This window comes from Gorilla gorilla, chromosome 15, assembly GCF_029281585.2.
Source record: "Gorilla gorilla gorilla isolate KB3781 chromosome 15, NHGRI_mGorGor1-v2.1_pri, whole genome shotgun sequence".
NCBI classification, from domain to species: Eukaryota; Metazoa; Chordata; class Mammalia; order Primates; family Hominidae; genus Gorilla; species Gorilla gorilla.
The window spans coordinates 71902250-71917824 of record NC_073239.2 but is presented as its reverse complement, the minus strand read 5'-3'; the positions used below and the strand labels follow the sequence as shown (position 1 = coordinate 71917824).

Here is a 15575-nt window from a genome sequence, read left to right as displayed (position 1 = left end):
TGTAAATAGAGATTTATGACAGAATTGACACAAGATTCTTTCAAACTTGAGGTATTCACACTGCCACCTCATACTGTGTGGTGAAAACTAGATTTTTTATAAAATCATAAAAGGAGAGAAGGAAGAAGTAAGTGAAATTGTATGTTCAAAAAAATTGGAACCCTAAAAACATTTGTATTTTTATTGTATAGTCAGAAAAAAAAGAAGGGAGGGTATTTGAATCTCACAAGAAAGGGGCCTGAGTAGTTTGAAAAATAATACTAGACATTGTCACTTACTTGTTTTCTAATTACTCTAGTGGGCATTTGATAATACTGGAAGATATTTATAAAATTTTTAAACCCTAGGGTCTAGCTTCTACTTAGTATCTCCCTTCAAGAATGTCCTGATTAAAAGGCTATACTATAAATTAAGTGGATGGTTATTAGTAAGCATTCAAAAAGAGATTTCGTCTTTTTAAATGACTTTATGAAAATATGAAATTTGCCTGTGGTATTTATAGTGTGCAGTCATGGTTTTCCAGTGCTTTTCTAATAAATAAATCGGAGTACATAAGTTGAAAGAGTTCTATATATATAAATCATTCTGTGATTAATTAATGCTTTTTAATAAATCAGTTGCGAGAGCACTACTCATGATGGGCGTGTTTGAATGCCTTATATAGACTACTCAGAACAGGTTTAGACAGTCTTCGCCCCGTTGACCTATTACCATATTTATCAGAGTAGATATAGATTATAGTCTTTCTAATGATAGTGGATGTTCTGCTTCACTCTGACCAATATCTAATAAACACTTAACCTATATTAGGCATTTCACCATCTTTCTGTCTCTCTTTTTTGGAATGGAGTCTTGCTATGTTGCCCAGGCTGGTCTCCTGGCTTAAGTGATACCCTTCTGTCTCAGCCTTCTGAATATCTGGGATTACAAGTGCCCACTACCATGCCTGACTTTTTTCTCTTTTTTGACAACTCATACCGACAGTACTAAGAATTCCCAAACTGATGGATGAAAGTGAATATGCTTCATTGGCTTTTTTTGTTTGTTTTTTGTGACATTCTTGCTTTATTGCCCAGGCTGGAGTGCAGTAGCGCAATTTCCCAGGTTCAAGAGATTCTCGTGCTTTACCATCCCGAGTAGCTGGGATTACAGGCGTTCACCACCACACCCAGCTAATTTTTGTATTTTTAGTAGAAATGGGTTTTCACCATATTGGCCAGGCTGGTCTCGAGCTCCTGGCCTCGAGTGATCTGCCTGCCTCACCCCTCAAAGTGCTGGGATTACAGACATGAGCCACCATATCTGGCCAACTTTTTTTTTTTTTTTTTTTTTGTGAGACCGAGTCTCACTCTGTCTCCCAGGCTGGAGTGCAGTGGTGTGATCTCGGCTCACTGCAAGCTCCGCCTCCCGGGTTCACGCCATTCTCCTGCCTCAGCCTCCTGAGTAGCTGGGACTACAGGCGCCCATCACCACGCCTGGCTAATTTTTTTAAATATTTTTAGTAGAGACAGGGTTTCACTGTGTTAGCCAGGATGGTCTCGATTTCCTGACCTCGTGATCCACCCGCCTCGGCCTCCCAAAGTGCTGGGATTACATGTCTTGCCATGTTGCCCAGGCTGGTCTGAAACTACTGGGTTCAAGCAATCCACCCACCTCAGCCTCCCAAAGTTCTGGGATTATGGGTGTGACCCACCGTTCCCAGCCTTGTATGTCTTCTTTTGAAAAGTGTCTGTTCATGTCCTTTGCCCACTTTTTAATGGGGATATTTGTTTTTTGCTGCTGATTTTTTCTTAAGCTCCTTGTAGACTCTGGATATCAGATCTTTGTTGGATGCATAGCTTGCAAACATTTTCTTGCATTCTGTGGGATGTCTTTTTTTTTTTTTTTTTGAGGCAGAGTCTCATTCTGTCACCTAGGCTACAGTGCGGTGGTGAGATGAGATCATGGCTCACTGCAGCCTCGACTTTCTGGGCTCAGTGATCCACCTCAGGATCTGCAAATGTCTTTCCATTTGTTTGTGTCATCTATGGTTTCTTTCAACAGTGTTTTGTAGTTCTTGTAGAGATCTTTCACCTCCTTGGTTAGATATATCCTAGGTATTTTGTGTGTGTGCATATGGCTATTGTAAATGGGATTGCACAAGACTACAGGCACATGCCACCACACCTGGATGATTTTTTAATTTTTTTGTAGAGACAGGTCTCCCTTTGTTGCCCAGGCTGGTCTCAAACTCCTGGGCTCAAGTAATCCTCCTGCCTTGGCCTCCCAAAGTGCTGGGATTACAGATGTGAGCCATTGCACCTGACCTGTTTACTCTTGGTAGTTTCTTTTGCTGCGCAGAAGCTCTTTGGTTTAATTAGGTCCCACTTGTCAATTTTTGTTTTTGTTGCAATTGCTTTTGTGGACTTAGTCATGAAATATTTACCAAGGCCAATATCCTGAAGGGTATTTGCTAGGGTTTCTTCTGGGATTTTTATAGTCTGAGGTCTTACATTTAAGTGTTTAATCCATCTTGAGTTAATTTTTGCATATGGTGATAGTTAAGGGTCCAGTTTCATTCTGCATGTGGTTAGCCAGTTATCTTAGCACCATTTATTGAGTAGGGATTCCTTTCCCAGTTCCTTGTTTTTGTCAGTTCTCTCAAAGATCAGTTGGTTGTAGGTGTGTGGCTTTATTTCTGTATTCCCTATTGGGTTCCACTGGTCTGTGTTTCTGTTTGTGCACCAGTGCCATGTTCTTTTTCACTAGCCTTGAAGTAGAGTTTGATGTTGGGTAATGTGATGCCTCCAGCTTTGTTGTTTTTGTTTTAGATAGCTTTGGCTATTTGGGCTCTTTTTTGGTTCCATATGAATTTTAGAATAGTTTTTTCTAATTCTGTGAAAAATGACATTGGTAATTTGATAGGAATAGTGTTGAATCTATAGATTGCTTTGGGGAGTATGGTCTTTTTCTTCTTTCTTTTTTTTTTTTTTTTTTTTTTTTTTTTAGTTGCTGTGACTTCGATGCAAACCAAGATTGCTGCAGACACAGTATGGTCATTTTAATGATATTGATTCTTCTAATCCATGAGTGTGGAATGTGTTTCCATTTGTTTGTGTTATCTGTGATTTCTTTCAACAGTGTTTTGTAGTTCTTGTAGAGATCTTTCACCTCCTTGGTTAGATATATTCCTAGGTATTTTATGTACATGTATGACTATTGTAAATGGGATTGCATACTTGATTTGACTCTCAGCTCGAACATTATTGGTGTATAAAAATGCTACTGATTTTTGTATATTGATTTTGTATCCTGAAACTTTACCAAAGTCTTTTATCTAGGAGCCCTTTAGCAATTCTAGGTATAGAGTCATATAGTCAGTGGAGAGATATTTGACTTCTTTTCCTATTTTGGTATCTTACTTGATTGTTCTGGCTAAGATTTTCAGTACTCTGTTAAATATGAGTGAAAAGAGTGGCCAACCTTGTCTTATTCCAATTCTTAAGGGTAATGCTTCCAGCTTTTGCCCATGCATATGGTGTGGTCTGTGGGTTTGCCATAGATGGCTCTTTTATTTTGAGTTATGTTCCTTCAATGCCTAGTATGTTGGAGGTCTTTATTATGAAAGGATGTTGAATTTTATCGAAAGCTTTTTCTGCATCTATTGAGATGATCATGTGGTTTTTGTTTTTAATTCTGTTGATGCAGTGAATTGCATATATTGATTTGCATATGTTGAACCAACCTTACATCCCAGGAGTAAAACCTACTGGTTGTGGTGTATTAACTTCCTAAAGTACTGCTGGGTTTGGTTTGCTAGTGTTTTGTTGAGGATTTTTATATCTGTGTTCATCAAGGATATTGGCCTGTAGTTTCTCTTTTTGATGTGTCTTTGCCAGATTTTGGTATCAGGATAATGCTGGCTTTATAGAGTGATTTGGAGAGGAGTTGGTATTTTGGAATATTTTCAGTAGGACTGGTACCAGTTCTTTGTGCATCTAGAATTCAGCTGTGATTTTTCTGGTCCAGGGCTTTTTTTGGTTGATAGGTTTTTTATTTATTACTGATTCAGTTTTGGAACTCATTGGTTTGTTCAGAATTTCTGTTTTTTCTGAGTCAGTCTTGGGAAGTTTTAAGTTTCCAGGAATTTATCCATTTCCTCTAGATTTTCTTTGCTGTGCAGAAGCTCTTTAGTCTAATTAGGTCCCACTTCTCAGTTTTGGTTTTTGTTGCAATTGCTTTTGAGGACTTTCTCTTTCTCTCTCTTTTTTTTTTTCTTGAAACGGAGTCTTAATGCTGGGCGCGGTGGCTCACAACTGTAATCCCAGCACTTTGGGAGGCCTAGATGGGCAGATCACAAGGTCAGGAGATCGAGACCATGGTGAAACCCCGTCTCTACTAAAAATACAAAACATTAGCTGGGCGTGGTGGCGGGCACCTGTAGTCTCAGCTGCTTGGGAGGCTGAGGCAGGAGAATTGCGTGAACCTGGAAGGCGGAGCTTGCAGTGAGCCGAGATCGTGCCACTGCACTCCAGCCTGGGCAACAAAGCGAGACTCCGTCTCAAAAATAAATAAATAAATAAATAGAAACAAGGTCTTACCTAGGCTGGAGTGCAGTGGCATGATCATGGCTCACTGCAGCCTCAACCTCCCAGGCTCAATTAATCTTCCCATCTCAGTCTCCTGAGCAGCTGGAGCTACAGATACACACTACCACGCCTGGCTAATTTTTAAAAATTTTTGTAGCAATTGGGTCTCATTTTGTTGCCCAGGGTGGTGTCAAACTTCTGACCTCAAGTGATTCTCCCACCTTTGCCTCCAAAAGTATTGGGATTACAGGTGTGAGCCCATTTCCTCTAAATTTTCTGGTTTGTGCACATAAAAGTGTTCATAATAGTCTCTGAGGATCTTTTGTATTTCTGTGGAATCAGTTGTAATGTCACCTTTGCCATTTTCTGATTGTGCTTATATGGAGCTTCCCTCTTCTTTTCTTTGTTAATCTAGCTAGGAGTTTATCGATCTTGTTTATCCTTTCAAAAAATCAATTTTTTTTGTTTTATTGATCCTTTGTATGGATTTTTTTAGTCTCAATTTTGTTTAGTTCTGCTGTTATTTTAGTTATTTCTTTTCTTCTGCTATCTTTGGGGTTAGTGTGTTCTCATTTATCTGGTTTCCCTAGATGCAATGTTAGATTGTTAATTTGAGATCTTTCTAACTTGATATAGGCGTTTAGTGCTATAAACTTTCCTCTTAACATTGCTTTTGCTGCATCCCATATATTTTGATATGTTGTGTCTGTTTTCATTTATTTCAAAGAATATTTCAATTTCTGCTTTAATTTCATTGTTTATTCAAAAGTCATTCTGGAGTATGTTGTTTACTTTCCATGTAATTTGTGTGGTTCTGAGAGTTCCTCAGTATTGATTTCTATTTTTATTTTACTATGGTCTCAGAATATATGCTTGGTATGATTTCAATGAAAAAAAATTTTTTGAGATTTGCTTTACGGCCAAGCATGTGGTTGACCTTAGAGTATGTTCCATGTACAGCTTCATCAGCATTTATCTTGGTGATAACATGGATTCCATGACAGGTATTAATGGTACAATTTTTATGTTTTAAAAGTGGTAGTTTGCTAAGGAAAATATGAAGAGAGCTGATTTCACTTTTAGTGGTTGTCATTTAATAAAGTGAGATGTGAGGTTGGGCAGGGTAGCTCACGCCTGTAATCCCAACACTTTGGGAGGCAAAGGCTGGAGGCACACTTTAGCCCAGGAGTTCGAGTCCAGCCTGGGCAACATGGCAAAACCCCATCGCTACTGAAAATACAAAAGTTAGCCAGGCATGGTGGCATATGTCTGTAGTCCCAGCTACTTGGGAGGCTGAGGTGGGAGGATTGCTTGAACTTGGGAGGCTGGGGCTTCAGTGAGCCGTGATCACACCACCATGCTTTAGCCTGGGCAACACAGTGAGACCCTGTCTCAAAAAAAATAAATCAAGTGAGATGTGAGAAGGAATTTTTCTATTCTTGAAATGCATGTAGGGATAGTCTTTATGCCTAGTCAAGCCTAAAACACTTTTTTAAAAAGAGATATTTGTTATATATGATTAAGGCAGCTATTATAATATTACTATTCTAAGTTACTAACTTTTGAAAACTTTTTAAATTTTGTAGTTTTTATGACATATTATTAAATTTTTATGATGGAACTTTTCTTTACTGACAGGTGCATTCCTTGTAAAGGTTCTCGGTTTCCCCCAACCCTTCCACGCCCTGCTGTTGCTATATTATCTTTTAAGCTTCCTTACTGTCAGATTGCAACAGAGAAAGGACAAATGGAGGTATGTGGAAGTCTTACCTTGACACTTTGAATTTGATAATACAGCACCTGTGATACATACACTTTAAAATTATCCTGATGGCCAGTATTGAATATTCATTACTGTATAATTACATAAATAGGGGTAGCAGGGAGGGAAGAGGACTGCTTGGGATCACCAGGCCACCTGATTGCCATCACTGCTTCCAGGGACTTTGTCTACAAAGTAAATGGGTGTGACTGTCAGAGACCCACTGGGGAAAGACTTACTCTCAGGATGCGGCATGTCCCTGAGAAGAAGTGCCTCCATACATTTTGTGCCATAGCACCTGGCTTGCCTGACCCTAGTCCTAGCCTTGTGTCATCAAAAGTCATTTGAAATCTTGCAGTTAGTTATTCTAAATAAGAAACAAGTTAGCTTTTAAAAAGCTTGTTTACCAAATTCTCTGAGCACTAATTATGATAGCTAGGAAACTGTTTTAAATGCTGTATTCCTCCTCAACTGCCTTTTTTAAGGATAGGGGAAAAAGTTAAGCGGTAGTATCACACTAGAATTTAAATTGTAAAATAAACTTATAGAAAGGAGGAGTTCAGAACATATTTTATTCAAAAACTGGTATCTTAAGATAAATATTTAACGCTTGCCTCATATTAAGGTGATAGTTGGCCTTAAGCAATTTTATTCGCTTTTATAGGAGCAATTTTGGCGTTCAGTTATATTTCACAACCACCTTGATTATTTAGCTAAAAATGGTTATGAATATGAAGAGAGCACTAAAAATCAAGCAACAAAAGAGCAACAGGAACTTTTAATGAAAATGCTTGCGGTGAGTAAAATAAATATACTGAAAACGTTAAAGTTAAATGCTTTTCTATAGGTTGAATTTCTTAAAGGTCTGTGCATTAGGACTAAGTCCCACAACCTAAGATTCTTAAGTTTTTTGTTGTTGTTGTTGTTTTTTGTGCGACGGAGTCTCGTTCTGTCGCCCAGGCTGGAGTGCAGTGGTGCGATCTCGGCTCACTGCAACCTCTGCCTCCCGGGTTCACGCAATTCTGCCTCGGCCTCCTGAGTAGCTAGGATTACAGGCGCACACCAACACGCCTAGCTAATTTTTTTTTTTTAAGTAGAGATGGGGTTTCCCTATGTTGGCCCGACTGGTCTCGAACTCCTGACCTCGTGATCTGCCTGCCTCAGCCTCCCAAAGTGCTGGGATTACAGGTGTGAGCCACCACGCCCAGCCATTCTTAAGTTTTATCTGGTGGTGTTTTCCCTTGTAAAGTTCTATCTTCTAGTTGGTCTTGCAGTTAAAATTTTTTTCTTTTTTTTTTTTTAGGCGGAGTTTCGCTCTTGTTTCTCAGGCTGGAGTGCAGTTGTGCAGTCTTGGCTTACTGCAGCCTCCACTTCCCGGGTTCAAGTGATTCTCCTGCCTCAACCTTCCGAGTAGCTGGGACTACAGGCGTGTGCCACCATGCCTGGCTAATTTTTGTACTTTTAGTAGAAACAGGGTTTCACCACATTGGTCAGGCTGGTCTTGAACTCCTGACCTCAGGTAATTCACCTGCCTCGGCCTCCGAAAGTGCTGGGATCACAGGCATGAGCCACTGTGCCCAGCCTAAAATAAATAAAACACTACCTTGTAGCTAAGATCATGTGCAGGAATAAACATCTCTAGGGCTACTTCCCTTTTGCTTTTGCCCATCAGTCTATGTTTTAACGGGCTCTCAAGGTAACTGAGAACCACTGCTCTAGTTTCTGTTATTATTTTACAAAGTTTGAGTGTATACTGTTTTTTAATCTCCAGGGTTGGGCAATCTTAAGAACTTTGATCAGGCTTTTAGATATGCCTGCCTTTTGTCATCCTCTTTGAGTTAGGCAGCTGTGTGTGATGAAAATTTATTTGTGACCAGTGGCCAGGTTTGGTGTCTAGAATATTTAAGTACATTTATCTTTGGAGCAGGGTGTCTTAAAGTTCCTGTGCTTGTGTCCCCACTCAAGGTTGGTTTATGGAGAGGAGTATAGTATCATTTCTTCTCTATTTGTCTTACACTAGACTTTATGCCCCAGAGGGCAGAGACCTGCTCACTGCTGTATGCCAGGTACTGACATGGTGGCTTAACACATAGTAGACCTCAATATTTGTTGACAAGAGTGAATGGTCCAGACTTTTAATTTTAAAATTGGAGAAAAAAGGTTCTTAGAGAAAAGTGGTATATGAGACCACAGAGCAAATTGCCACTCTTGTCTCCAAAAGGTAGTACTCACTACTGTCACTTTTATGCAACATGGCCTTAAGTTTGGTATTAAGAAAACTCAGTTTATTGTAGAATAAGTTTTATTCCTTTTATAAAGTGTTACTTGTGGTCCAGGAACTAGTAGCCTTTTTACTTTATACAACACATATAAGGAAACATATTTCATGTATTTGCTATTTAGCCTAGAGGAGCTTTTCCCTGTGGCAGTGTTTCTCATATCAAAAATACCAGGGGACTCATATCAAAGATAGCAGGGCAGGAGGATATCTTGAGCCCAGGAGTTCAAGGGGATTGTTGAGTTCTTCTTTAGCATTCCTGGCCCCCTGGTAAATGCCTTTAGTTCAGCATAGTCACTGTGGAAACCAGACTATTCCTTTTTATTTCTTTTTTTTTTTTTTGAAACGAAGTCTCGCTCTGTTGCCCAGGCTGGAGTGCAGTGGCGCGATCTCTGCTCACTGCAAGCTCTGCCTCCCAGGTTCACGCCATTCTCCTGCCTCAGCCTCCCGAGTAGCTGGGACTACAGGTGTCCGCCACCACACCAGCTAATTTTTTTGTATTTTTAATAGAGACTGCGTTTCACCGTGTTAGCCAGTATGGTCTTGATCTCCTGACCTTGTGATCCACCCGTCTCAGCCTCCCAAAGTGCTGGGATTACAGGTGTGAGCCACTGCGCCCGGCTTCCTTTTTATTTCTAAATGCCCCCTGAGGCAGTGTACCATCCCGATTAAGAAGTACTGATTATAGATAAATGATACTAAAAATCTTGAAAAGGGTATCCAGGTGAATATCTGAAGCTTTTGTGCTGATGGATCAGACATGGAATATCTAAGTAAGAAAATAGTTCTAATACACTATGAATTAGGAGACCCTTAGTAATCTTCAAAATACCAATTTTTCTCAATTTGTTGTTTTTCTTTTTTGTATTTTTTAGAGACAGGGTCTCACTCTGTTTCCCAGGCTAGAGTACAGTGGCAAGATTGTAACTCACTGCAGCCTCAACCTCCTGGGCTCTAGTGAACCTCCTGTCTCAGGCTCCTGAGTAGATAAGACTGCAGGTGCATGCTACCACGCCCAGCTAATTTATTTTTTGTAGTTATAGGGTCTCACTGTGTTGCCCAGGTTAGTCTCAAACTCCTGGCCTCTAGCAGTCCCTCTGCCTTGGCCTTCCAAAGTGCTAGGATTACAGGTGTGAGCCAGCACACCTGGCCCCGTTGATTTTTTTTTTTTTTTTTTTTTTTTTTTTTTGAGACAGAGTCTTGCTTTCTCGCCCAGGCTGGAGTGCAGTGGTGCAATCTTGGCTCACTGCAACCTCCACCTCCCGGGTTCAAGCGATTCTCCTGCCTCAGCTTCCCAAGTAGCTGGGATTACAGGCGCATGCCACCACGCCTGGCTAATTGTGTTTTTAGTAGAGACGGGGTTTTGCCATATTGGCCAGGCTGATCTCGAACTCCTCACCTCATGATCCACCCATCTGGGCCTCCCAAAGCACTGGTATTACAGGCGTGAGCCACCGTGCCCAGACTCCCCCTTGAATTTTTTAAACAAATTTCTCAATTTTCTTGCAATTAGTAGCTTAAAGTGGTATGTTATATTTCATCAAATCCAAGCCACTGTTTATTGCATAGTGCGCCATTACTTTATTCATTTAAGCCATGGAGACACAAAAATGCTGCCAAACTGACCCACCATTAATTGTAATTAATTGTAATTCCAATTTCAGAGATGTTAAAACTTGTAAAAATGTGCATGTTAGAATTAGGGAGATAGAGTAGCTAGAAAACTATTGTCTCAGTTTTACTAGTAGTGTCAGTATCTTTAAAAAGTTTTACTTGATGTTATTTGATCTTTTTTCCCCCCCCTTTTTGGATTAGCTTTCTTGTAAACTGGAGCGAGAATTCCGTTGTGTGGAACTTGCTGATCTAATGACTCAAAATGCTGTGAATTTAGCCATTAAATATGCTTCTCGCTCTCGGAAATTAATACTGGCTCAAAAACTAAGTGAACTGGCTGTAGAGAAGGCAGCCGAATTGACAGCAACCCAGGTGGAAGAGGAAGAAGAAGAAGAAGATTTCAGAAAAAAGCTGAATGCTGGGTAAGAAATAATTTAGTTGTTTGAATTTTCCTTTACTGTCTGAATGTTAAGTTGGTCTTTGCATAGTTCTTTATTGAATAATGTTATTTTCTCTTAGTTACAGCAATACTGCTACAGAGTGGAGCCAACCAAGGTTCAGAAATCAAGTTGAAGAAGATGCCAAGGACAGTGGAGAAGCTGATGATGAAGAAAAACCAGAAATACATAAGCCTGGTGAGATACATTTTCAAGCCCATAAATGATGAGAACTATCATGGATGTGGCTTTTCCCATTTTGCTTAACTGAGGGAAATTGAATACTCATACTTTTTTTCAGACCTCTTTGCTATCTGGTTGTTGTATATTGAGGATGACTTTATTTTCCCCATTTACATTATATTGCTTTATTTTAATCTGTAGGACAGAACTTGTTTTCCACAAGTACAAATTCCTCTGATGTTTCAGCTAAGTCAGGTGAGAAATATTTATAAATTTGTAATATCAAGGAAATTCTGCAAGTCGTCTGCAAAGTGACACATCTACGCAAATACACCTTAACTCTTAAGGCCACTTTTGGTGTGTGTGTGTTTATGTTTTTGTTTTTTTAATCTCAGATGTTGTTTGTGAAGCTATGGTCATTTAACAAATGTTTATAAAATGCCTATTGAGTGTCAGGCATTTTACTTAATGGTGGATACAGAAGTCAAACAGACATGCGTGGTTGATCTCTATTTTAATGCTATTTTAGCCCAGCTGAGAAGACAGATGTTGAAGACAGATCTAGGTATCACTGAGGAAGCATGCAGGATACTGGAGAAACAGTTAAAAGGAATTGAAGGCTGGGCGCAGTGGCTCACGCCTGTAATCCCAGCACTTTGGGAGGCCGGAGTGGGCGGATAACGAGGTCAGGCGTTCTAGACTAGCCTGGCCAACATGGTGAAACCCCATCTCTACTAAAAATACAAAAATTAGCCAAGGCTGGTGGTATATGCCTGTAATCCCAGCTACTCGGGAGGCTGAAGCAGGAGAATCGCTTGAACTCAGGAGGCGGAGGTAGCAGTGAGCCGAGATCGTGCCATTGCACTCCAGCCTGGGCAATGGAGTGAGACTCCATCTCAAAAAAAAAAAAAAGGAGTTGAAAATAGTTGCGTACAGGGAGTGGGCCTGGGGGATAGAGAAGGTTGAAGTAGGGCACTGCTGGCCCTTTTTTGGTGGGGAGCATAAACCTTATAGTACCATTTGACTTTTTAAACTGTGGACATATGTTACTTTGATTTTAAAAAATTAACTTAAAAAACATGTAGAATATGAAAAGAGCGTATGACACATAGCTGTCATCTAGCCAGTGGTGGAGGATGGGTAGGGACTTCAAGGCAGGCCTCATGGAGTGTTTACAGCAGAGACCTGAAGGATGAATAACAGTTAGCAAGGCAAAGGTGCATGGGAACAGGAGCAGAAGAGAAGCATTTGGGCTTAAGGAACAGTATGTGTGAAGTGAAGGCTGCAAAAGGGTGGTGTGAAAAGCTCAGAGAGCAAAGAGAAAGTGGTGCTGAAGGGTTTCAGAGTGATGGGCAGGAGCCAAGTCATGCAGATCTGTGTAGGCCATATTAAGGATTTTGGTCTTTTTTTTTTTTTTTTTTAATAGAGATGGGGTGTCACTCTGTTGTCCAGGCTTGTCTCAAACTCAAGCAATTTGCTCACCTCCACATCCCAAAGTGTTGGACCTGCAGGTGTGAGCCACCACACCCGGTCAGGATTTTGCTCTTTATTCTAAGGTCACTGAGAGACTGTTGTAGGTTTTAAGCAGAGGTATAGCATGGCACACTGTGCTGAAGAAGAACAGATAATAGACTACTGGCCAGGTGTGATGGCTCATGTCTGTAACCTCAGCATTTTGAGAGGCCAAGGTGGAAGGATCACTTGAGACCAGACGTTTGAGACCAGCCTTGGAAACAACGAAACCCTATCTCTACAAAAAGTAAATAATAAAAATATTAGCCAGGCATGGTAGTACACACCGGTAGTCCCAGGTATTTGGGAGGCTGGGGCAGGAGGATATCTTGAGCCCAGGAGTTCGAGGGTGCGGTAGGCTATGGTTGCACCACTGCACTCCAGCCTGGGTGACAGAGCAAGACCCTGTATCAAAAAAATAAATAGGCCAGGCGTGGTGGCTCACGCCTGTAATTCCAGCACTTTGGGAGGCCGAGGCAGGTGGAGCACTTGAGGTCAGGAGTTCTAGACCAGCCTGGCCAAAATGGTGAAACCACATCTCCACTAAAAATACAAAAAAAAAATTAGCCAGGCATGATGGCTCATGCCTGTAATCCCAGCTACTCGGGAGGCTGAGGCAGGAGAATTGCTTGAATCCAGGAGTGGGGAGTTGCAGTAAGTGGAGATCACACCACTGCACTCCAGCCTAGGTGACAGAGTGAGACTTCATCTAAAATAATAATAATAAGAAGTAAATAAAAATTAAAAAATAAAGAGACTACAAGCCGGGCGTGGTGGCTCACACTTGTAATCCCAGCACTTTGGGAGGCCGAGGAGGGTGGATCACGAGGTCAGGAGATTGAGACCATCCTTAAGAACACAGTGAAACCCCGTCTCTACTAAAAATACAAAAAAATTAGCCGGGCATGGTGGCAGGCGCCTGTAATCCCAGCTACTTGGGAGGCTGAGGCAGGAGAATGGCATGAACCCGGGAGGCGGAGCTTGCAGTGAGGTGAGATCATACCACTGCACTCCAGCCTGGGCGACAGAGCAAGACTCCATCTCAAATAAATAAATAAACAAACAAACTACAGAGGCAGTCCAAATGAGATTGAATAAGGGCCTGAGCTAGGGTGGTGATGGTGATGTTAGAAAGAATGGGCAGAGTTGGAGAGCTATTTCTGAAGATGATGATGAGAGTGTAGGAGTTCAGGGCGTAAAGAGTGATTCTCAGTTTCTTGTAATAGAAGAAAAACTTAAGCACATTTGAATCTTGAAGGATTAATTTGAACATTCAGTGATTCATGAATCAGGGAGGCACCAAACCGCAAGGGGCTAGCACTCTGCCAGGAGAGACAAAAGGGGAAACTTTTATAAAGTATTTTCAGAAACGAGATAAATAAAACAATTTTTATTGGCTAGATGGAAAGGTTTTTTTGTTTTTTTTGGTGGGGGGCTGCGGATACAGGGTATCTTGCTTTGTCACTCAGACTGGAGTAGAGTTGGAGTGCAGTGATGCAGTCCTAGCTCACTACAGCCTTGAACTCGTATGCTCAGGTGATCCTCCTGCCTCACCCTACTGAGTAGCTATGACTACAGTTGTGCATCACCATGCCTGGTTAATTTTTTGTGTGTACTTTTTGTAGAGAGAGTAGCTTGCTTTGTTGCCGAAGCTGGTCTGGAACTCCTGGGCTTAAGTGACCCTCCTGCCTTAGCCTCCCAAAGTTTTCGGATTACAGGCACAAGTGGCCATGCTCAGCTAGAAATTTCCTGCCTGCCTGCCTGCCTGCCTGCCTGCCTCCCTCCCTCCCTCCTTCTCTCCCTTCCTTCTTCCCTCCCTCCCTCCCTCCTCTTCCCCCCCGCCACCAGGGTGTGACTGTCATCCAGGTTAGAGTGCAGTGGCGTGATTATGGCTCACTGCAGCCTCAACCTCCCAGACCCAAGCGATCTTTCCACCTCAGCTCCCAAGTAACTGGGACCACAGGCATGTGTCACCATGTCTGGCTAGTTTTGTTTTGGTTTGGGTTTTTTGTTTTGTTGTTTTTTGTTTTTGTAGAGACAGGGTCTCCCTATGTTACCCATGCTAGTCTTAAACTGGGCTCAAGCAGTCCTCCCTCCTCAGCCTCCCAAAGTGCTGATATTACAGGCTTGAGCCACCATGCCAGGAAAGCTCTTAATTAGAGATTAGTTTGTTAACACTGGCTTGAGTACTTGAGTGAATGATGGTGCCATTTCCTAAGTCAGGAAACACTAGAGAAAAGCAGATTTAGAGAGGAAGATGATGAATTACTGTAAGGTGAGTAGAATGTCGTGAAGACAGATATTTGAATCAGGAGCTCAGGGAAGTGTTTTGGTCAAGAGATACAAAGTGAAAATCATTGGCATAAGTATAGCAATTTAAGCCATGGGCATGGGTAAGCAAGCATTGGGGGAGAATGTAAAGCAAAAAGAAAAATGAGCTTAGGCCTAGGGAATCTCCAACATTTGAGCATCAGGTAGAGGAGGAGGAGGAACGAACTATTGGAACACAATGAGTCCACAGGTCCAGAGAGGAAGGAACTAAGTCAGGGAATGCAGTATCTCAGAAGTCAAGAGAGGACAAAGTGTCAAGAAGTAAGGAACAGTCAGCTATGTGGGATGCCACTGATAGAGCAAACAAGGTGACTGAAAGGTATCCACCAGATTTGACCATGTAGAGATCACTGAGGGCCTCAGCAAGAGGAGATTCTGTAGGGTGGTAGAGCTGGAAGTGCTATATTGTATGGAGGAATGTATGGGTGGTGAGGAAATGATAATAGTGTCAACAGCTCTTGGAAAAATTTGGCTGGATGATCGGGCGCAGTGGCTCATGCTTGTAATCCCAGCACTGTGGGAGGCCAAGGCAGACGGATCACCTGAGGTCAGGAGTTCAAGACCAGCCTGGCCAACATGGTGAAACCCTGTCTCTATTAAAAATACAAAAATTAGCCGGGCATGGTAGCAGGCGCCTGTAATCCCAGCAACTCGGGAGGCTGAGACAGTAGAATCGCCTGAACCTGGGAGGTGGACTTTGCAGTGAGCCGAGATCACACCATTGCGCTCCAGCTTGGGCAACAAGAGCGAGACTCTGTCTCAAAAAAAAAAAAAATGGCTGGATGGAGGAGGTGACAGAAAATGGTGACTGGAAGGAATGTGGGGTAGAGAAGGTTTGTTTTTTGTTTCTTTTTAAGTTGGGAGACTTTAGGGGCCAATAAATAGGGAAA

At 41.6% G+C, this 15575-nt stretch overlaps 1 protein-coding gene across 3 annotated transcripts in view; it reads left to right on the top strand.

Annotated features, from left to right (window-relative positions):
• Positions 1-15575, top strand: part of WDHD1 (WD repeat and HMG-box DNA binding protein 1) — an 89662-nt gene that overhangs the window by 55410 nt on the left and 18677 nt on the right. For all 3 annotated transcript variants that reach the window (XM_055361416.2, XM_004055198.4, XM_063697851.1), the window contains 5 exons: positions 6207-6321; positions 6995-7126; positions 10424-10644; positions 10742-10857; positions 11044-11097. In XM_055361416.2, coding sequence (XP_055217391.1) covers positions 6207-6321; positions 6995-7126; positions 10424-10644; positions 10742-10857; positions 11044-11097 — 638 coding nt within the window. The remainder of the gene's footprint in view (positions 1-6206; positions 6322-6994; positions 7127-10423; positions 10645-10741; positions 10858-11043; positions 11098-15575) is intronic.